This window comes from Argiope bruennichi, chromosome 9 (assembly GCF_947563725.1).
Source record: "Argiope bruennichi chromosome 9, qqArgBrue1.1, whole genome shotgun sequence".
NCBI classification, from domain to species: domain Eukaryota; kingdom Metazoa; phylum Arthropoda; class Arachnida; order Araneae; family Araneidae; genus Argiope; species Argiope bruennichi.
The window spans coordinates 98,742,336-98,767,624 of record NC_079159.1 but is presented as its reverse complement, the minus strand read 5'-3'; the positions used below and the strand labels follow the sequence as shown (position 1 = coordinate 98,767,624).

General features: G+C 27.7%; 1 protein-coding gene across 10 annotated transcripts in view; it reads right to left on the bottom strand.

Moving 5' to 3' along the window:
- Positions 1-18,319: 18,319 nt before the first annotated feature.
- LOC129983638 (thiol S-methyltransferase TMT1B-like) overlaps positions 18,320-25,289 on the bottom strand; it is a 169,521-nt gene continuing 162,551 nt past the window's right edge. For all 10 annotated transcript variants that reach the window (XM_056093179.1, XM_056093180.1, XM_056093181.1 and 7 more), the window contains 2 exons: positions 23,056-23,717; positions 18,320-18,582 (listed from right to left, as the gene is read on the bottom strand). In XM_056093179.1, the coding sequence (XP_055949154.1) occupies positions 18,343-18,582; positions 23,056-23,574 (759 nt within the window). In that variant the 5' untranslated portion in view covers positions 23,575-23,717 and the 3' untranslated portion in view covers positions 18,320-18,342. The remainder of the gene's footprint in view (positions 18,583-23,055; positions 23,718-25,289) is intronic.

Below are 25,289 nucleotides of genomic sequence, written 5' to 3'. Positions count from 1 at the left end.
AGGAAAACGTGTTTCTCTGATTAATTTATTTCTAATATTTTAATATTTTATAATTAAAAAATATTATTGATTTTTTTAATTTTTAAAATTTTATTTAATTAAAATATATGAAATTATATGTAATTTACACCTTTAAAATATGAAAAGCTCACAAAATGGAATAAATGTTGAAAAATATTACAGTTTGTTTTTTTATCGCAAAATGAACATTTTTCCCATAATTTTTCTTATGCTGTAAACTTTTGATTCTAATCAAAAGAAAACGCAAAATGTTTATTTATTTGAAATTTTTTTTTCCGGGTGGAAAGATTTTATTGTAGAATTATTATTTTATTGTAGAATTGTAGTTTTATCAAATAGAACTTTTTATTCACATTTTCACTTTTATTGTATTTTATCACTTTCTCTAATATTTTTTTGTGCAAGAATTCTTTGAGCTGTAAACTCTATGTCCAGAAACAGTGGTTACAGATGAACAGTAACACACACACATTGACAGAAAATTAAAGAGATACATAATACAATCAACAGAATGATTTAAAGCTTTTTTGATAATATGAGTTATATCACTACCAAAGTTTGAAGCTTAAAAATATATTGCTATAGAAACTACTAAGAGACCAAGTTACATAAAATATTGAATTGAAAATTTTAGCTGGCATTAATATCAGCAAATCAGCTCGTCCTCAAAAGCAGCTAGAAGAAAATATGTTACTGTGAATGTGTATGAAACAAAGACATTCTTATTGTTTCATTTTTTCCTTTTTTATGTTTGAATGTTCTCGGTCAGAAAACGGAAATTTTAAAGAAGGAAATGTAGTGAGTTCAAGTTTCATTCATTTTTTTTTCTATTTACTTAATAACCTCAATGGGTGGAACTTTTAATCTGCGTTCATCTGTAAAAAATGTTTACTTCCCCCCCCCCCCAAATGTCCCCCCAATTAGAATCGTCCTGCAATGTGGGCATCATATTATGTAATTTATTAGTGAATAGTTTCTTAATATTTCAAAATATAGATTGTTTTCTAAGTAATAAGTCGCTGCATGTTTCAATGATATTCTATTTAATTATATTTGTATTTTAATTGATATAAATACTAATCTTTAGTGACAGCTCATATTTTTCAAAATCTTATAATGTAGAAACAAACAACTAAGCAATTTATTATAAACATAACTGAAATTTATGTGAGGTTTACAATCGGCCAGTTATAAAACGACCAGTAGGCAACGCATGCGCAGAAAGGGACTGATTTATGTTTGTCACAATTTCATAAGATAGATTCAGGCATTCCATGCTTGGCTATAAATTACAGTTTTGGTGTCCCTGAATTTTTCTTTTTCACTGCGTATCGTATTAAAATGATGGATATTTACACAAAGAAATATGTTGAAATAAGAAAAAAAGGTCAACATATCTAAATTTGGAAAACTATAGGGAAAAAAAAGGGCAAATAAAATAAAAAAATAAGCACAGTATCGCATCAAAAAGAACAAAGGGCAAAAAATGTTGGAATTAATCTATGGTAAATAATAAATTTTTCATGTCCCCCCCCCCGCCAAATTCAACAAACACATGCGCAGTAAGAAAAAAAGACAATACAGCGGCACGTTGTTGTCCCGTCTGGAAAATTACTTGCCTGTCGAACTGCATTTTTCAGCTTTTCTACGCATGCGCTACCTACTGGCCGTCTTACAACTTGCCGAGTGTAAACATGGCATTAATTTTACCTAGTTTTTAAAATTTTAGCTAAATTTCTTAATTTTTTTGAATCAATAGTTACTAGAAATATGAAAACATTGTTTATTTAAAAATATTATTTGGTATTTACTTCAGACGATTTTAAATTTATATAATTCGTATATCGCCAGATGTTCCTTTGGCTGCTTGTTATTATTTTTCAAAACTCTTAGTGATGTTAATAAACCTTTTCTGTTCTCTGAAATGAGACCAAATCGTAAAATGATTCTCTGAAGCAGAAACTAAATCCTAGAAAAAGATTAAAAACTAGTCCAGTAAAATAAGAATTTACTTGGACGAGATGGTTATTTCTAGTTATACTTACAAAAGATAGCGAAAAGAATTATAGTTCTTCTTTCGCTAACCAAATTTGTTGTTTTAAGACACAAGAAAATCGTGACTTTCCAGTATCTCATTATAAGCAAATCAAAAACGAACATCGGCTAGGAAAATATAATAGGCCTAATAAAATCCCAAGAAACTTTAATGCATTCTTTATTTAAGGCCCAACATATGAAGAACAAGAATAGAAAAAAAAAAAAAAAAATCTACCCGAAGCGTTTGATCCTTTTCTTACTTTTTAGCTGTCTTCATATTTGAAACATAACTTCGGGTTTTAGTGGCGTTTTTGGCCACCTATTATAAAAGGAGGTACAAGCCAAGTAATGCATTTTTAAAGGCGACGAGGAATCTTTACGGCGTTTCGTTTCCAATTTGGCGTTGCTCTTTGTCTCATTTTATTGCTGTAATTCAAGACCCGCGCTGTAAAATCAAAATGCAACGTGATGTGTGGGATCTTGGCGTGCTGAAATCCTTTAAGTGCGAAAGGATATGTTAAAAGAGAGTATAAAATGTTAAAGACAGTTATTGCAATTTAAATGGCGTTTTTCTTTTCTCCCCCATCACATTATGTAAAAGAACGGCCGTGCTTATAGATTCGTTTTTCAGTACGAACAACAATAAAAATTGCCGTCTTTTACGTATTTTTAGAACGACTTTGACAGAGCAAGTTCTCTCTGAAGAATCTTAAATTTGAATGCTATATCCTTGTTGTAATAAAAATGTGAACTCGAAAATCCATAAAAGTTAACGTACTGATTTGTTTGAAGATTTTATAGTATATCGTGGGATTAATAATGTTGTTTTAGAATAAATTATTTTTTTTAAAAAAAATTCTAATTATTTTAGTTCAAAGTTTTAGCTATTTACGTGTGTATTTTTCTTAACATTTTAATACATATATTTATTATTTTTTTAAAAGAATGATAACATGCATGTTAATACATATATTTATTATTTTTTTAAAGAAAGATAGCATGCAGTGAATGAATAACAGACATAAACATCGTCTGAAAAACAAACAAACAAAAAAACTGGTAATTCCTTTAAATGAAGATAGGTATCCATTCATAATTTACAGCTACAAATGTTGAGCCATTTTTTTTAACTGTTTGTTTCGGACTGAAAAAAAATGCCACATTTTTCATGATGGTATGAAGGCGGATTTGCAAATTTCTTCTTTCATTTCTCAGTCTACTTTCATGTAAGAATATCATTTATTCTATGTAATCAAAAATGATTGTTGAACCAAAAAAATTTTGATTAGAATCAACAAAAATTCCATAAAAATACCTAGAAATAGTTTTTTTAGAGGTTTATTATTCTTTTTATTTCGCAGTTTAGATATTTTCTAGTGATAAATTCGGGATTTTTTAATATCATCTTAAAAATTACTTATTCATTGATGCCAATATGTATGTGTACAATTTCCATTTTGCTTTCCACATTTTCAAAAATAATTCCACATTTGATAATATTTATTCAAAAATTGTATTCCATTTATTTTGGAAAAAGCATTTCTATCCATTTGAAATTTATTAAATGATATGGACAATTTTCTAATGGATAGAATCATCAAAAATGTATGAAATGTTTTTCTTCAACATGAATGTATCATTTTGCATGTTAAGACAGTTTTTATAAAGTTGACCCCTTTTTATGTCTTTGAAATTGGCAATTAGTTGGTGAAGTTTCCATGAAAGATTAGATTTTTATAAAACCTTCGACTTGGAAATAACTTCCCTTAGTTTATCATTTTTGTTATAATATGTATTATTTTACATTGATCGTATGAAAATTACTTTTTTAATTATGTATTTTTTCAAATAGATGTTTATTTATTATTTAGCTTAATTTAATTATAGTTTGTAGATATTAATATGCTAAATTAAACAGGACTTATTACGCTTTTCAATGGACGCACGTTTCTATCTGTACTTACGATAAAGACTAGCCACTTTTGGCGATCCGCTAGTTCTTCAGGATTAATGGACGCTGAAATTTCTAATTAAATATTTTATGTAATTAGATTTTAATAGCTTCCTTAGCAAAATATTTTTAAACTTCAAATTTTGATATTCATATAACTCATATTATTTAAGAAGTTTTACACTTTTCTGTTCATTGCCCCTAATTTTCTGTCAATATCCCTTTAAATTTAAAACAGATGTGATAAAATTTCAACTAATAGAAAAATGTTTTTGCTCAAATTAAACATTTGAAGAAATGTGAGTACAGAAGATAAAATCTTTCATTGCTGAAATCTTACGTATATTACAGAATATTTTTTTTATTTATGCAATGCATTAAAGGATTTATGAATAAAAATTTCCGCGCTTCTTCAAAAAAATTTAATTTGTTCATAATATTGCTCATAGTTTCGAGGGTTTCTTCGAAAATTTAGAATTCGTAATTCACCAGAACATTAATTGCTCAAATTACATAAAATATAAATCGTTTTTTCACTTAAACCAATTTTGAATTAGATGTATATGTCTGTTATTAATGGATTAGAAATTGATTGTTGAATATCCCATATGTTTATTAACCACGTTTTTAGTTAAATAATACAGTGTTATTGAATCAATAATAGAATTATTTTAAAAGGATACAGAAAATTTTGCTTTCATTTTTTTCCCAGAAAATATCAGGCTTCATATTTATTATATTTTCACAAAGACACGTGCTGAAAATTATTGCTTTGTTGGGTTTAATTTGTTTTGAGATTTAAAATCTTTTGAGCTATTGTAAGCGTGGTGGAAATAACACTGATAAAAGCTAATTTTACTCATGCACGCTTTAACGGACTCTTGGAGCCTGATATTATTTTAATTTTATAGAAATATTTTGTTGGAGAATAGATATAAAATAGAAAGAATTTATATGACAAAATAATAGTTTCAGTGAAAAGGCAACGTTTTAAATTTTAAATTGAAGTAAGAATAATCTTTGTGCTTACATTTTCGAAAGTTATCGCAGATAAACGCCAAAATTTTCTTTAATGTTTAATTAATCAAGAGATTATATTATATACATTTTTAATAAATGAATATAATATATTCTCTATAAATATTTAAAATGTCTATTAATATGTCTCTGTGTGTGTTTTGGCTCTCTAAAAGCTAGACCCTTTGATGTATGGCTACTAAATTAGGCACACATATACTTTGGGGATTTGAAATGAGTATCTCAAAGCAAAATTTTTGAAATTTTAATACATTAAAAAATAAGCTCAATTTTTGTAGCTCCACAGCAGCATTTGAAAATATTACAGCCCAAAATAAATTTTTACATCATTTTATAATTCAAAAAAATATCGTTTCAATGATGCCAATTTTTTATCGTTAAATTTTCCTGTTTTCAATTATTTAAAAAAAATATTTGAAGCATTTTTTTCTAACAATAAATTTTATTAGTGAAGGGAAACTAAAATCGTTTTCTTTGTTACAACCAACATTTCCTCTTGGCCTTCTTCCAATGTTGATAGTCAAGGTATGCAGATCTAGTTTTCATATTGAATGAAATTCAGTAAAAAATACGCTTTTCATAAAATTTGTCAATTTTTTTATATTTACAATTAAGATTTAATTTAAGAATCGAGATTTGATAAGTATTTTTTAGTGCGCCCATTTTTAAACGTTACTACTTTTTTCTGAGTCATAATTGATATATAAAGATAAAGCAGAAAACTAGGCAAATGGCTTAACAAAATGGACCATATATCTGGCTGAAATTAAAAGGTTGAATATCAAAGGATGCCAAATTTCAGTCTTTGTATATTAGAACGTGAGAAACCGACACGCAAGCACACGTGGTGTCACACGCACATATATGTACGCACGCTCACACACACACACACACACACACACACACACACACACACACACACACACACACACACACACACACACACACACACACACACACACACACACACACACACACACACACACACACACACACACACACACACAATTTGAACAAAGGAATTAGCTGGTAAAAGTCCTAATTATTACTCTGTTTTATTATATGTCCTTCAGGATAATTGTTAACTCCTATTATACTTCTATAAGGCATACAATTCATAATTAATATGGATTATGATTGTGCTTTAATAAACACATGCTGCGATTAAATTATTTTTAATATTCGGAATTGTACGTCTGTCTTTTCCAATTGTTTTTTGTAGCAGCTTTTTACACGCTTCTATTTAATGATAGATTTCGCGTTTGTAAATATGAACTTTTGTAAATGATTTTTCTTTCATTTTTTGATGAATTAAAGTTATGAATAATTCCATTTGGTAGTGAATTGAAACAATAAATAGTTTTACGATTCCCGTTATAGTTATAAAAATGAATCATGAAATACATTTATGCTTAGAGAGTAAAACGTAACGATTTTTTTTTTAAATGCACACATTTAATAATGTGTCAGAATTCATAGAATATCTTTTTTTAAGGTTAGAACTCTGATGGTCCAAATAGAAATTACAAAAAAGTGAAATGCTGAAAACAAAAGAGTAAAGAAATTAAGTCACAATGGATTTTAAAAATAAAAATTCTAAATATTCATTATAAATAAAAATGTATTAGAATTATGATGAAAATTCTAAGCGATTGAGTATTTTTATCAGCATCTAACGGTTTTACAATTTTGTTTTGATGTTCATATTTTTGATAAATATTTATTTTTTACTGTTTAGAAAACTAATAAACCTATGTTTTAAACAGCTTTTTATTTTCATTATTTCCGTCATTCGATTCCCTAATTCTGAAATACAAGATTTGACATTTTTTTGGTTACTAGTTTCCCCTTTTCAAGTTGTTGCCAATAGTTAAATTTTATCCCCCAGTATAACATCTTTTAAATTTTTATAAACTAAATATCCTTATAAAAAGAATGCAAAAATTTCAACTTCAGGCTTTTGAAAATTCTTTGAAATTATTTTATCCATTAATATTTTGAATAGAAAAGCACTTGAAGACTCTTCACGAATTTATTAATATTAATAACATTCAAGCACTAGGTCCATTGAATAAATTCCACTGAATAAATTTTAGAAAATAGCTACTCATTTTCCATTTTTTTCATACATCAGTGGCATTTAGGTTTTATTTAGTTTGATTATCCTGTTAAAGTAGTGTTACAAATCATTTTGAGTATACTAAAGAAAAATTTATATTCAAAACATATTTTTGTTACCATATTTTCAAAATATTCAAACAATTCATAATTGAGTTTATGTCTCACAAGAAGAAAACACATGTCTCGTTGAAAATCATATTTGCACAACAAAAGAAGTTTATTCCATCTCCAGACATGTTTTTACTATCAAGGACATCAAATTGAACTTTGTTGTTGGAATCTCATCATTCTGAAGTGCCATTAAAGATATTTCGCTATATCTTCTTTCATTTGTGACAATATATTCCGATGTCAAATTTTCGGATATGTTGAAATCTTAATATTATATAAATTAAAATCTATGAAAGAAGCAATCAAAGAGTTTCTTTTGAAATTTTTCATCAACCCACTCTCGCATATTTGTAATATTTTCCAACAATAATTTAATTTTACTTCAACCATGTTTACAAAGAAGGAATTCAGTGATACATTTTTTTAATCCATTTCGTGTGTACTAACGTTATAAAATTTTGTGCAATTGTGTTTATCTGTTGACACTGTAATATACCAATATTTTCAAAAATTTATCTTTCAGATTTATAACTGATTTGAATTTTTTATTTGAATCAAAGACAAATGAACTGTTCGTTCGTTGGTCCTTTCAAGACAATTGTAAATTCTTCTGTCAGGAAAAAAGCGTGAAATGTTAAGAATTTCATTTGTTGCTTAGAAGAATTTTTTTAATGTAAGGAATTGAGAATATTTCAAGAAGTTAAAAAAGAGGGTGAGAGAATTAAAATACTTATTATTAGAAGTTAAAATGAAGCAATAATTATTAAAATCTGCAATTATAATAATAGAAACAATAACTGCTAATTAAAAAATGAAAAAACTAGAAAATAATAAATATTGAAAAATCTTTTTTAAAAAATCATGCTTTTATCAATGCATTAAAAGGCAAAAAATAATTCTTATAAAAGAAAAAGAAAAAAAAAAAAATTCATCGTAAAAGCATGAGCTAGCGAAAATAATATGTTTAGAAAAGCAAAATATAATGAAAATTGTAAGACTAAAACTTCTTATCATAGTAATATAAAATTCAATATTATTAATATAACGTATTTTCATCAGCTTTTATGGTTTTTATCAGGTTTATGCTTTTATAACTTTTGTTTTAGCCTTAAAATTTGTGACAAAAATTATTTCTAGGAACGCAGAAAAATGCCAGTTCTATAAAATTGTTATATTCATCATTTTTGTTTGTTTGTTACCGTGTAATTATGGACCTGAAATAATATCTACATGATTTAAAGAGTCATTATTCCTAGTGAAGCAACTAGTCGTCAAAGGCGAATAGTTTTAATCAAAATGAAAGGTTCCTTCTATTGCAACAAAAAATGAGTGAAGTATAAAGATTTGAAAATTAGTATCTTATAAAAATGCGCGACTTTAAAACAAGCATTCCATCGACCGTCGCAAAGAAGGCATGACAATCAGCGAACAGAATTTCGCCAAGTCTGATTGGTCTAAGATTACGAAAATTGGATTGTTCTAAAATTGAAATACTCAAAACTTCATAATTCGGTCGGATAGAAACTTTTTTTTAAGTGTCAAAAATATTTCGCAGAATGTGATTCCTTAGTATCAAAGGACTGTATAAAATTTAGATTTCCTAATTTTTTGAAGCATATTTATTGGCCAAAATAAAATCAAATATTATTAATTACTTGATTTAAATCCTTTTGAAAGTAAAACTAAAAAGTGAATTTTATAATAAATGTTCAAAATTTTTAGTGAATAATTGCCTGGGATATTGCATAAATTATGAAAATTATTTCTTAGTGCACACAAGTCCTCGGTGTTGCAATATTCTGTACTCTATACTCATATTTAAAAAAAAACATGTTTGGCTTCAAATAAAAAAACTTTTTTATTGATTGAAATTTAATCACTTTCATTTTAATTTAAAGTTCAAATTTTATGGTTGCTGAATAGAAAATTAAAGGAGATAACAACACAATGAACAGAGCAGTTTAAGACTTCTTTGACAGTTTAAGTTATATGATTATAAAAGCCCGAAATTTAAAAACATTTGTTGAAGAAACAATTATGAAATCTTCCTCTGGCTATAATTCTTTAAAAAATAAAAGGACAAAAAATTACTACATTCAAGAATTTTAAGACTTTCTAACTTCTTGAAAAATTACAGCTATTCACGCGATTTCAAAAATCCACACAAGAATTTTTATAGTGAAATTTAATTGATTTTTTAAAGAATGATAGAAAATTTAGTTAAACATTGTGAAAGAAAAATATGTGTTCACAACATGGAAAATGAAACTTACCATTTTCAACAGCGAATTTTTATCTCATTCGATGATTAAACACTAATAGTCGCCCTTAGCATTTTAGTTTTGCTTATATGGGTTATTCTAAAATTATAAATAATACTTCAAAATACTTCATCGTTGGGCTTTAAATGTAATATAACAATTTTCATTTTAGATTTTCTCTATTTTATTCATTTATTCATATTTATTTATTTATTATCTTCAGTTATTTCATGTTTGTAAGTATGGAATTTTTGCAATCCATTTTTCGTTCACTTCTAAAAGTACTCAAACTCTGAAAAATCTAAATAATTTTGCTTTCTCGATGAAAATATATTTCATTTCTTACAGAATTTATTTCTTAGTACATTAGAAATTTTCATTCAGTAGGACACAATGCAAATGACGTTGTTATTATGAATTTGTAAAAAAAGTAATTTTAAAATTCCGTAATATTTATAAAGACAAAAAAAAAAAAAAAGGAAAAAAAATAATTAAATATAAAAAATAGAAAGTAATAAAAACTAAAATTCTGAAGGTAAAAATAAAAATCCAGACTTTGAAATCAATACATACAGTCAATACATATTCTAACGAGCACATTAAAAGGAAAAATTTCTGCTGATTCGATAAAAATTAAAACTGATGAAAAATGCGCTTAAAACTCAAATTTTCTTTAATATTTACATCACGTTTTTAAGATTTTGTTTTGGCGTCCTATTTTTGATATTTATATATTACGAAATTATTATTTATATCTGAATATATTAGTAAAAGCCTTTTCAGTTTAAGATCTCCTTATCTAAGAAGTATAAATCTTCACTATACTACTTTAGCGAACACAGTATATTCCAGCGCACTGTACCATCAACACCCCAATTGCAAAACCCAGATTTAGAGCAGTCACCAGTACCTGGTCTGTTATTACAGTATAACTTTTCTTATAAGTTCTTTTTAATAATGCCCTTCTATAGCCAGGAGCTTATAAACCCCCGTGGGTGTACTCCGCCCTTTTCTAAGCTCTGCGAGATTGACTTAACCCTGATTTATAGCTACTCGATATTGTCGTTCAGCCTACTTATAACCAAGCTGCTTTCATGGGCACCCCCTTTTTTTTTAAAAAATTTTTCTTTTCATTTCTGTTTATTTTTCGTTCAGATTTTGTGAGCGGTACGGTAAACAAAAGATACAATGTAACCGACGACTGTTTTCGTGTTGCAGGCTTGGATTTGCTGTTGAAGGATCAGGTCATCTTACATGATATTTTAGTTTGAGAGACTCGCTTGTGCTTATAAACAGTTTTTGTATTTTTCACGCGCTCTCATTTAAATTGACTTGTTTTGTATTTGTAAAAACAGAATTTTATGATCGATTTTTATTCCAATTTCGTACAGTTTTCGAGTTGGGAAATTTTAATCAAAAAAGCAGTTTTTCAGAATTTTGTAATCGTTTCAATAGATTCATTTCGATTTATTCTGAATATGAATGAATGAAGTCATCTATTATGAATTTTGGAAAATTTGAAGTCAAGATTCCATGATATTTTTAATAATCTTTATCTTTACTTATAATCAAGATAAATGTTTATTTGTGCATGTGTTGCACTCTACAGGCTAGACCATTAGGCCTAGAGTTATGAAACTTGCCACATATATACTCTGGAGGGTGAGAATGTGCACCTTATGAAATTTAAATTCATGACGAAAAATGATGGTGTTTTTTCACGATAATTTCCCAAAATATTACTGTAAAAAAATAATTTTTGCATCATCTTAAATTATATATATATATATATATTCAATGGTACCATTTTTTGCCACATCTATCTATCTATTCTATATTTAATCAATTATATAAAAACATTTTAAGCATATTTTTCTACAAGAATCGTAAGGATTTTAAACGAATATAAACGTATCTCAAAAAACATAAAACATAAAAATTTTACAAAAACATAAAAATTTTGAAGGAACATTAAAGTTATTGATAAAAGCCCTTGTTAAAGTTGCAGATACTTTTTCTTTTTTGATTTATAGTCCGAACTATTATCCTATACTTAACACAAATCATTAATTGAAGTAATGATTTGTTTCAGGAGAGTAAGCGATATATTTTCTTAATTCTGGAATTTAAATTACTCTTAACACAAAGAAAAATTCCAAATTTATATTGTTTCAGATTAGAAATTATGTTTTATTGTTAAATGTCTAGAAACAATTAAGTGTTTTCATTTTTTACGAATTTTAAGAAAGCTATCAGAAAATAAGAGAAATGCATAGTAAAATGAGCAAAAAATCGTGTTTCATAACATATATCTAAAATATATATCCTATATATTTATCAAAATTTGGAACTTAAAAATATTTTCTGAAAACCAAGACCATTAAGATCAAGTTACATAACATGTTAAATTGGAAATTTTAAGACCATTAACCTTATGAACCAGTTGGTTGCTAAAGGTGGCTGGCTAATAGTAAATTAAAGACTAAATTGAAGAAAATAATTGAAATAAAATATTTCTTTTCCATAGTACATTAATAAAATTGTGCTTATCATATAGTTTTATTTAGCGTGATTTGTTTCATGTTATTATCTTTTTTCGTTACAGCGTTTAATCAATTTTGCATTCTTTTCCTTTTGGGATGGAATTTTGAAATTTTGTAAATTTATATCTCCTTGTCAATATTACATCATTTTCAAAACATTTTCATTTAATCCTTTAATATAATTAAAGTATCTGACTTTGTTAATAACTCCGATTTCCGACAACTTTTGCGAATTTTTTTTTTCTTTCTATTTCTGTTTTTTCTTTATATTTGAAAATATATTTCAATTGAACATTCTATACTATGTATAAAGGAATTAATTTTTTTATAGAATGGGAAAAGTTCTGGTAATTCTTGTTTTCAATTCAACTAAAACGGAAAGGGAAAAATGAGTCTCTCTCTTAGTTATAGACTTCTACACATTTGAAGACAAAGTTCATCAGTATCGGATCCGCATTTTCCAATTCAACAGGAGATTCAGCTGCAATTGAATCACATAAACTTTAAATACTTCATTCAATAGAACCATTAGTTCACATATTATTTGAAAAAAAATTGAAAATTAGGGGAAAAAGGGAATTATGTTAGTTTCTTTTGCATTTTAACTTCCTTTATTTAATTTTTAAACTCCCACCCAGTATCAAAATTTTCAAAATCAATTTTAATTTTTCTCAATGATATCAAATTATTTTATGATCATAATAAATCATAAAATTACGTAACAATAATATATATTATTAATCGAATCATGACGGATACTACAAATAGTGCTTTAAGTTTATCCAATACTTTATGACTTTGTTTATAAGAAAAAAATAAACTTCATTTCATTTAACCACAGCAAGAACAGAAAAAAAAAATGTATAAATGCTATTTCAATTTCTCTCGAACGAAACTCGAGAAATAAATATTTAATTTTATTCACTTTTAACTTCTATTTATTTATTTTTTTGTAAATGCAGAATGAATATTGTATTATTTCCTGTTCAATATATAATGAAAGATATTAAGATAGTTAATTTTCCCTTTCATTAATGGGCATAAGATATATCCACGAGGCAGTTGGTAGTTAATTTTATAACTATTATAATTAATGCTAAGACCTAATACATTAAAAATGTCTTAATGATTAATAGTTTCATATTTGAGAAATTGTATAGTAATTAATTGATACTTGAAACTGAAATGTTGAAGCTACAAATAAACTTGTTCAAATCGTTCGTAAAATCGAATTAATTGATTAAATGAAAAAAAAATTGCTATCTAATGTAATGTATTCAAATTTAATAAGTTTCTTGCTTTTTAATTTATAAACAATTAAAAATATTCTACAAGATTATGGTATTCTTATTTTTTTATTTTCAATAAATATTTAAAAATGCATTAAATAATTTTTACTTTGAACTCTAGATTATGTGTTTTATTTTAAATTGTGTTTATTTTTAACTAAACATCTTCATTTGTCTAGATTTTTTAATGCTCGTAAAGATGGAATTTCTCACAGGTTTTTCACTCTCTTTTTGATGTTCCAGAAAGTTTTTTTCGTAGTAATGTTTTTAGTAAACAATTATCTGTTAGACAATCATCAAATTAAATTTTGATTCATTACCAGTGGCGCTAGATAGTAGCGAATTTGAGAAACAACATACATTTAGAAAGTAGTAAATTATTAAAAAATAAAAAAATTATAATATTCTAATATTTTTAAATGATCTTTAAAATACTTTTTTAATTATATTTATTGTTATTTTTATTTGTTTTGGGTGTCAATGATTAATATCTACGTTTGATAGTAGTTTTAATATCTGTGATGGTGAGAAAGTGAAGGATGTAGATTATTCTAATAATCTACATCCTTCACTACATCTTTAATATTCAAAATTAAATTGAATTTTAATTTTGTTTAACGTCTGACTTAACAGCAAGTATTTTAATGGGGAAAATGATAAGATTTTTTACCCAGTCTCAATCAAAGAATTTAATTCATTGTTTTATCAGCAGACAAAACACCTTCGGAGCGAATGTGCGAGAATTATTTTAGAATTTTTATTTTATTATTTTATTATTTATTATTTTATTTATTATCATTATTATTTTATTTACTATTATTATTTTATTTATTATTATTTATTTATTATTTTATTTATTTATTTTTCATTTTATTTATTTATTATTTTATTTATTTATTTTTTATTTTATAGAAATTTCTACAAAAACTATTTATATATCTCTTGTAGATTTAGAAGCACTCTTTCAAGTTCAGATTACGTTAAAAAATACTTCAAAATACTTAAAAAAATTCTAAAATTTTAGCCTCAAAATTTGAATATAATATAAAAACGGAAGAAATAAAGGAAATATAACAAATAAAATAAAAAGAATCTTCCTCCAAAGCGTACTTAGCGAAAACATATTATATTTCTTAAAAATCAATAAAGCTAAGAAATAATTAAAGTACTGGTGGTTAAGAGTTTACTTAAATATTCACGAATACAAAAACAAAAGAAAAAGTTTGAGGAAGAAAAATCCTCAGGAAATTGAGCCATAAATAATTACAAATGTTCCAATGCATCTGCTTACAGATGCTATACATTTTCTTGCTAAGATAAATGGCAATCAAGTACCAAACAAATTCCTTGAAAACCCTTGACGAAATTAAAATGAATAAAATAAGCAAAATTGGTATTCTCCCTTCTGCTAATAAGAAAAGAAGAAAAAAGTCATTTTGCTGCAGCATTGGATGAAAAAAGAAAAGAGTAGAAAAATATTAGCAAAGTCAACGGACTATCTACTTTAAAAAGAAGATAAATGCTTTTAATTTTAAGCCAGGGTAGCTTTCGTTACCAGGTTTTAAACCGTAATACGTTATCGTAAGTTGAATACTTTGACTTGAAAAAGACTTTGAAAAAGATAAAAATTCTTTTTTTTTTCATCTTCAATGCTTTGCTGAAGGTTTTTCTTTATTCCCCTGGTATATAGTAGATGGGTTTCCTTTTTTTTATTTGAGGGGAAAAGTAATCCCATAAAATATACAATATGAAACATGGCTTCGTTTGTCGACAAGAGCTCATTTGGGGACAGTTTTTGAAACTAAATTTGAAGATATATCTTGCAGTTCTTTGATTGAAATTGCAATGGGAGATGGTTAATAGGAAAATTTTCATTTTTCATTTGTGTTTCCAAAATTATTTAGATATGTTTGTAATGTTTAACTAACATAACAATTCATCCGATTTAAGATAAGTTTTAATGTTTTTGTGCTAGAAAAAAATAATTTTCAGTGCTTATAATTTTCTATGATGTATCTAACATTTTTCTAAGGTCTCTTTGTGCAATATTAAAGATTTCTACGAACAAATTTTTCAAATAATTCATTAACCAATTTTTTTTACAAAAAATTGCTTGTATTCAGAAAATTATCATATGTTTACAATCACATTTGTATTTTTGCGTCTTTTTTGCCATTGTGCTTAGCAGAATATAATAACGAGATACATGGAATAATTATAATAAACTTTTTACAAAAAGTCTATCAACAAACTATTGCCTTCGTTTTAAGTAAGCCTTCAAAGGACTTACTATCAGAAGTATTAACCGTTTCGCCTGTTATTATTCGTAGCAATAGTGTTGTGTTAGTATGGATTTGTATTCTAGAAACTTGTGTATTCTTTACGTTTATTTCATTCATTGACAAAGAGCCCCCTATTTGTGTTTGCAATCCCATATTCATAAAAATGGCTTGTATTTATATGTTTTACTACTCTTAATGTTTGTAAACGGCTGGCCATATCTGTACATTTGTTACATACACAATTTTGAATAATATGCAAGAAGAATATGTTTCTTCGTGCGTTTTTGTATTATAACCAAATGAAACTACTTTGAGAAAATACCATGGTAAAGGATCTTTGATTAAAGTTATATTGTTGATAATAACAATCTAAATATTTTATTTTGTAATTGAATGAATCTGTTCTTTTCATCATATATATTACTTTATGAACAGTGTCAAATCCCATTTATTACTTTCTCGTATACATAGAATAGAGAAAATATAGTAATCGACAAGAAATTCGAACTCGAGATTTTGACTTATCTTCACATTTTAGATCTGCCTGAGTAAAAAAAAAAAAAAAAAAAAAAAAAAAAACCTCATTTTTAGAAAATATCCGTCTATCTGTCTGTGGCAAAGATAATTATAAAATTATTTGAGCTAGACGGTTGAAATTTGATATACGGTCTTTACACTAAATATGTAAAATTCTATCAAATTTTAAGTAAAATCTGTTCAATGGAAGTTCGTATGTCCGGCTGTTCGAATATAAGTTAACACGATAACTACGAAACGAAAAGAGTTAAATAGATAAGATTCGATACACAGATTTAACAATTATAGTGTAACACCTGCCAAATTTTGAGCCAAATACAACAGCGGGTTGACTATCTGTCGGTCTGTACATTTATAAATAAGTAAATGTCATTGTTAAAAAACACAGTGATTTAAATATATCAGATTTTGCTTGAGAATTTGGGACTATTTCGTGTCAAATTCTTGTTTCAATCGGTTGAGAAAGACATGTTTGAAACAGGAAAATGATTTTTGGATATTATTAACGCATGCCTGGGATTAATCGCCAAATAACCCGCCAAGTATCACACGGTAGATGCAGTAAAAATGCTAAATTCTTGCCAAATGTTATTATTTTGTAACTATTATAAGCTACTACTATGCAAGGCTTTCTCTGGGATAACACCTTTATTAGAAAGTATGCGAGAAAGTTTTTGGGAGACTACTCCAGTTGGTTTTTAATATACTAGTTGTGTATTTGTTTTATGCATTTAAATTGAATTTTCAAATAAATAAATTACAGTGATAATTTTAATTTGATGGCACGTTTTAATATTCAAAATTATTGTTCCCTGATAATTGCTCCTGAAATTGAAATTATTTAATATTCTGATAATTGTCCCCTGAAATAACTTTATAAGATTGCTGGGGGGATAATATACAATGTTTGATAGAGAGATAAAATCTATTTCGATAGCCTCCATTCAATAATAGATTTCATCAAATGGTTTTGAACTACATATTCATGTGAATCTTTGTTGTTACCTGATAACATTCAATATATTTCTGGCATTTTCGTAAGATGGTTATTAGAGGATGGATCTACAAAAATAAAATTCTGTTTGATGATATCCTTTTACACATGGATTTTATTAAATGACTTTTTACTTTTGACCATATGTAGTATAGAGAAAGTATAGTAATTGTCAAAAAAATTCGCACCAGAGACTTTAATGAATCTTTACGTTTTAGACTTCCATGAGTTCAAGAAACACATTTTTGGAAAATATCTGTCTGCGACAAAGATAACTTAAAAACGCTTTGAGCAAGATGGTTGAAATTTGGTATACGGTTTTCATACCAAATTTGCCTATGTCCATCAAATTTTCAGTAAAATCTCTTCTGAGGAAATCCATCTGTCCAGCTGCTTGAATATAAGTTAACACGATATTTACAAAATAAAAAGATTTAGACAGATAATATTAGGTAGGCACATTTAAAATCTATAGTGTAGATACTTATCAAAGTTTGATACAAAACCAACATTAGGCTGACTGTCTGTGTCTGTATTTTCAGAAACAAGTTAATGCTATAATTAAAAAACGCAATGGTTTGATTATATCAAATTTGACAGGGCATTTTGTGACTACAAGTGCAATTTTGTGTCAAATCTTTGTTTCAATTGAGTGAGAAAAACGTGTCTAAAGCACAAATTCGATTTTGGAATATTATTAACTGTATGCTAGAGATTAATCGCCAAAAATCTCGCCAAGAATGACGCTATAATTTCAGAAAAAATGCTAAATTTACGTCAAAAGTTAAAATTTCGTAACTATTTTACGAATACACAAATTTCTTTTATGTAATACTTATTTTTTTTAATATATATTTTGACTTTGTGATTGATTTTGATTTTTGTTACTTCATATAAATTAAAATTTTGTTATTATATAAAAATATTTTTCCCTATTCTCTTTTGACAAAAATTCGAAAACCGGCTAAAACCGGTTTTTCTGGAAATATTGAATTCGAAAACCGGTTTTTCAAAAAGTCGGGTTTTGCATGAATCCTAATACGGAGGTATGAGACGGCGTTCTGTTCTGTTTCTGTCAGTTTCAGATTTTGTACATAATACACTTGAAATTTTATTGAAATCACATTTTAAGTATTTTCATCAGGATATACTTTAATTTACTTAGTAGCTATTGCCACTAAAAAATGTCTTCCAATATACATCCACCAATGTGGGGCCACGTAATCTTCGTACGCAAGTTCAGAAAATCCAGCCTGCTTGATTTTCTTGATCAAATCTCTGGTGAGAGTGCATCCGTTCGAGTAAAGATACCAGATAGGGTGGATGAATTTTTGTAAAAGCAGACCAACACTGTTCTTGGGAAAGGCAACATGTTCCAGGCATATATATTTTCCTCCCTGAAATGGTCGAAAGATAGATATAGTTAGTTTCCTCGAAAACAGTGCAAAATAAAAATTTATCTAATCGATTCAATCCTTTTATTTTGCTTTTCAGAAATTTCATTAATACAAAATGATAAAATGTTACCCGAAAATTTGATCAAGATATTATTATTGTTCAGCGAATTATTCTCGTTACATTAAATAGAAAATGAAAGCCCATTTTAAAATGAAGTTACGTTAGTAAAAGCGAGTGCGACCACATTAAAAATATCGCAACAAAATCGCAAAGTAAAAGTACGAAAACAAAATCAAATAATTTGTAATGCTAATATGAACATATACATACGCATATGTCTTTAGATAGTGTTAAATCATGTAATTTAAAAAGGAAATTTTAGAAAATTTATTTCGTTGCATTTGATAAAATTTGGAGGAGAGTTTTCAATAGGAACAGTCATGTCAATTTTTTTTCTTTGCTAACATTCGAAATTCTGCTCTGCAGACAAGATGCTTTAACTTGGTAATATATATATATATATATATATATATATATATATATATATATATATATATATATATATATATATATATATATATATATATATATATATATATATATATATATATATATATATATATATATATATCTTGCCAGCAGAGAAATGCCTTTTGATTTGCAAATTAGGTTCTGTAAAAATTATCCAAAAAATTCTACAGGTAATCTGTTGACCCTAAAATTGCCATATTTGTATACAGTTACTTCTTAGATAATAGAAGATAATTTCTAAGAAATAATTTTAACAGATTTTAATTTAGCTATTTTAGTAGCCAGTCTGAACCGAATGTTATTTTTTTCCCAATTACTTTAGAGCATATTATAAAAATGGAGCGGATAATTTTTATCATATTATTAATCTGATATGGCAGATAGAAGTGGACAAAAAATTTTCATTTCATGATAAAACGCGAAAAAGAAATTGTGTATCAAATTTGTAAATATGCCGTGCTCCACAAGGGAGCTCGTTGGATGTAGAGTCACAAAATTTGATACAATATACATTGGAGAATAGAAATGTATATTTCAGTAAAGTTTTCTTTCCAAAATTTAATTTAGTTAAAAAAAGCAAAATTTTGTGGTCATAAATTTTGGTAAAGAATTTTTTTTGTAATAAGTTTTGCATATATTATCTCCAAAATTTAATTTTCACACCTTAGAAAAATTATTCTTGCAGTCATATCAACTTAGCTACCGTTCAATTTTTTCCCACGACGTTTAACAATGAAAAAAAAATATGTGTATAATGCAAACACAATATGTCGCTACAAATGTTATTTTATTGTTAATACAGATATATAATCACTTGTTTTCCTTCCATCATTTAATGCCGAGAAAGTTTATATTTACTTTTTGTGTATTACTATAAAATTTCAATGAATTTTCCCTTCTTTACATCTCTGATTAAAATTCTTGGGAAGTTGTAATGAAGGCATTTTATTGTGCACATAATGAAATGCATACAATAAGCCGAATGATTAAGAATATTTATTTTACATGAGAAAAGAAAGCAAATTAACGAATGAGAGAACAAGCATTTAGATATTAGATGAATAGTTACGATTACATGCAATTATGTCCTGGTTTGACTTAATTCTGTCAGTGAATCAAGTCAAAACAATAAAAAAGTATTGTTACGAATCTGTAATGCTGCTTCCCAGCATAGTTGGTTCCATCATCGGAAAGAAAGTTTTACAGTCATCTATATTGGACGGAGTCCGTGTGTCGCGTCGGAGGTCCCGGAGCTTGGCGACAAACTTGGCAACGAATTTGGCGACTTTGGCGCCAAAATAGATTATACCCGAAACATCGAGAATTTTCCCGATCCGTCCATTAAGAACCGAGATACGTCTCGAACGTTCCTGATTGGTTGAGAGGCTTATAGCCCCGCCTCCTGAGACCTATAAAAGGAGGTAGCCGCAGTTGCCGGGCAGTCGTGAACCAGTGGAGTGCGAGAATAGTCGGAAGCGACAGAGAAGAGAGTAGTCGGAATCGACGCTAAAGAACTGGCCTTCCAGAGCTAAGCGGAGCAGCGACGGAGTGAAGCTAGTGCTGAACTAAGCTGTGCGCTACTGTCTGCAGTAGAGTCTGGTTGTATGCTGCACGTCTCGGCTGAAGATAATCGTCTTTTGTGCTGTATATATTTGTCGTCTTTGTGCTGTCCTGTGTGTCTTCGTGTAAATAAACGTCGTTGTTTTATTTTCTACTGCCGCCTGCTGATTGAGCGTTCTCCACACCATATAACTCCCACTATCCAAACGAACCCGGAAATTTCGTAACAGTATGTGTAAGGTTACTTATGGAATTTAAATGCCTATTGTAATATGGTGATTGAGAATGCTTTATTTAATATCAAGTTATTTATAAGCTAATTAATATAGAAATTTAAAAAAAATACAAACAGTTTTTCGAATTTATGTATACTTTGTATTCAAAGTAGTTCTTGAAGTAGAGGCATACTGTTACGAGTTGCAGCTCAAATACATTTATGACTGTTGTCGCTCATCAAGATATCCACATTTGATTCTTTGTAATATACTCACTAAAATCATAAACAGGATATTTCTCATTAATAGAATAATGTTGGTACTGTAGAAATAAGAAACAACGATACATTCTCAGAAATATTAAAGTGTCCAACAAAATAACAATGTTTAATAAATGACCTTGGAACAAAATATCCCAAACTTGTTTTGCTAAATGCATGAATTGCGTTTAAAGGCATCGTATATATCCAATAATAAATTCTTTTAGTTTTTTTATCGGTTTTATTTTGTCGTTGTATTTTTAAATTTTGCCGCATTGCCAAAATGATGTGTTCTAGCTACGAATTGCAATACCGAATACCGGTATTTTGAGCCATTTGTACAATTTTGTAATACCGGTATTCACAAATTTAAATACCGTTTTTTTTGGTATTTACTAGACATTTTTAAAATTGTCTCCACTATATGTTCAGGGATCGCCAACATAGCAAAATAGTACACGTTTTGTTTTTATGCCTCCCTAACGGGCGAAATTAGACTGTGAATACAAAGTTGCATTGTACAATCAAGAGAAGTGATAAAATACTGTTTGACCATGGATTGTAAAATCCTCCGCGCTTTTGCGCGTGCGTTAGGATGGGTTTAATTCGACAAAATAGGGGTGAGAGAAAAGATGAATGGAGGAGATGTTTATATTTAACAATGAAGACTCGCGGTTTCATGGGACGTAAACATTACAGATAATAAGTAATACAGAATGTCTTACGGTATTTACATAATTATAATGATTTTAAAAATGCAAATGAAAAAGTAGAAAAGAGACTAACCAATTCAAACCTGATCAAGTTTATAGTAAATTTTCTTAAAATTTTTTTACCAAAAAACCTATCGACATTCAGAAGAATTCGATACAGATTATCGAAGACAGATTATTACACAGTTATCGAAGATTATGTTGACTCTAATGTCGATAGTGAAAAGGAATTGTCTCTTGAACAAGAATTAGAATTAGCGATAAATAAAAAAAATTCAACAAACCAAAATGCAAGGCAGAAATCGGCTATATCCAAAACCATCCGACGACAAATCGTTTTATTTGAAGATAAGGTATTTAGAGATAAATACTTGGAAAAAGTATATCGCGCTAACAGTATCACCAACTAGCGTAGATGCCAAAAGAGCGATTTCGACAGCTGGTCATTTTTGCACAAAATTACGCTCCAGGCTTAATGACAGTACAATTGATGCATTATGTTTTTTAAGATCACATTTGAAAAATTTGTAATAGTACCACAGACTGAATAGTGATATTTACACTTTTTTGTGATTTAAATAAATAATTAGTTCCTTTACTTTTTTGTGATTCTTTATATACTGCTATAATTTATGTTACAAACTATTTTTTGTGATATTTACACTCTCTAATAAAACTGGCAAATATAACAAAGAAACACTTTCTTTGTTATATTATTTATTTGTTACCTTTGTTATATTTTGTTTTCTTTCTTTTTCTAAAATTTCTATTATCGGTATTAAAATCGGTATCCCGGTATTAAGATCTAAAACATACCGAATACCGGTATTGAACTTTTGGTCCGATATTGCAATCCCTAGTTCTAGCTCATTACACGAGAAGGTGATTTAGATTTTACAAGATCTCTGTTTGTATATATATAAGCTTTGAGTTTTGACGATATTCAGAAATAAAATTGGCGTAAATTTGAAATCCTGTTATTTGCCTTTGATTAATTTGCTTTTGGAGATAAATTTATCCTTTGACTGAACAAAGATTGAAAGCTGTGGCTGAATTTAGATAATATCGTATGTATTCACTTTTCTATTATGAAACTCTAATGGAGGAAAGTAGTAGGAGTTAGATAATTCAGAAAGTGGCAGGATTAAGATAAATGTAAGATAATTCTAAAGAAAGTTGTGGATAACACTTACAGGTTTCAGAACGCGCAAAATCTCCTGGAGAACTTTATCTGGATCATCACAAGAGCACAGGAATACTGATGTAACCACAACATCCATGGAATTGTCCTTCACGTCCTTCATATTCTCCGCAGGCTGAATCACTGTTCTCTCGTAAGATATGTGAGTATATTTTTTGGCATTTCTTTGGAAGTACGGCTCGAAAAACTTATTCTTGTCCACGACAGTTAGCTTACAGTTGTCTGGATAGTATGGCAAGTTGGCTCCGTCTCCGATACCTATTTCCAAAACTTCAAGAGGAATGGAACTTTTGTTGGTAGACAAACTCTTTTGAAGAAGCTCGAACATTTTTATCCTTAAAGAAACAATCTTTGACTGGAAGGTGCATTGAACTATATGCACATAAATCCATGAAAACAACATGTCTTGAGCGGATGAGCAGAGCAAAATTGCAATAGTAATTGGTAGGCCAATAGTCATCGCAACCACCCATATTAGGACTCCAATAAAAAACCACAGAACTTCGATCATGACTGCTAAACAATTCTTCTGTATATCAAGATTCCTAATAATACTTCTTATATTAGAATGGTAAACTTCTTCTATTGATTGGAAGAATTAATAGTACAAAGAGTGAAGATAGAAGACGGTTGGCGTTATGGAAGATTAACGACCTAAGGGAAAGAAAGTTTTATACATTAAACTTAATATTCATTTTATGTTTTTTTACTTTATATATCTCTTTCATATTATTTATAAAATTTAGAATTTAATTTCTTTATTATATCTATATTAAATTTGTGCAGATTGATATATAAGTTCTTTGTGGTATCAAGACAAATGATTTGTTGAGAAATTTAAACATCATAAAAAAACTGAACATAAAAATGATTTTCAATTAAAATTTTCTGCTAAATAATTTTTTTAAAATGTACTTATCGTATTACTGTAACTATAGTAAAAATTCTACATAACTAACTACTATGTTTTTGAAAAAAAAATATGCATGAAATCGACGAATTTACCGTTTGAGGAATTGCCAGCTACTGTTTAAGGCAGATCAAACTAGGGCTAAATTTTTAAATTACATTTTCATTGTAAATAAAATGAAATACCGCTATAAATAATTCACCGCAATTTTTATCTCTACTAATAATAAAGATGAATGCATATGTATACTAGCACTCTAAAGAAAAGACCGTTTGACCAGCAACTACCAAAAGTGGCATATATATATTTTCAAGAGTGAAAATATGAACCTCGGAGAGACTTTAAAAATAATTAGAATTTTAACTAATTAAAGATTAAACGAAATTTTATTGCTACCCCATGTTAATTCCTGAAAATATTATGAAATATTTTTTTATATCATTCTAAAATTCAAATTTTTTTTTAATTACTCCATTTTTTTTGCCTTATAATGTTTTGCTATTTTTAAATTATTTTTTTATGAAATATTTGAAGAGGATTTTACATCAATATATTTCATTGATTTAGTGAAATCCAAATCCTTTTTATTGTTAGTACTTATGTTTCATTCATTCATTTTTTTTGTATTTTTGATGATCAAGATATGAAGGTGTAAATTATTTTTTCATATTGAATAAATTTCAATATGATACATACTTTAAAAAAATATTGAAACTTCATCGTATTTACAATTAAGATATAACTTCAAAATTTGTAAAGTGCGTCCATTTCTAAACAATAGTTTCCATTTCTAACCGTTTCTAACAATTATAAACTATGCCTAATAACCATCTTCCATAGCTGTTTCTTTATAAACACCGGTGGGTGTGGTGTACTGCACTCTCTTCTAAGCTCTGTGAGATTGACTTAACCCTGATTTATAGCTACTCGATATTGTCGCCTTCTTTACTTACAGCTCGGCTGCTTTCTCAGCTTGAGGCCACCTTTTAGTCTCTTTTTCCGCTTATTTTTCTTTCGGATTTTGTGAAAGGTTACGTTGAACAAAAGATATGATGCAACCGACAACATGTTGCAGGCTTCTGTTTGATATTGAAAGATTAAGTCGTCTCACATGATGCTTTAGCACGGTAAGACTCGATTGCGCTTATAGACGAGTTTTGAGTTTTTTTTATACTCTTTTATTTAAATAGATTTATTTTATGTTTGTAAGGATGAATTTTGTCACCTATTTTTGTGTCTTTTTCTGCCAGAGATTTAAAATTTTGGATAATTTTATATTTCTTACAGTAAACTATTTTAATATTTTTACACCCTAT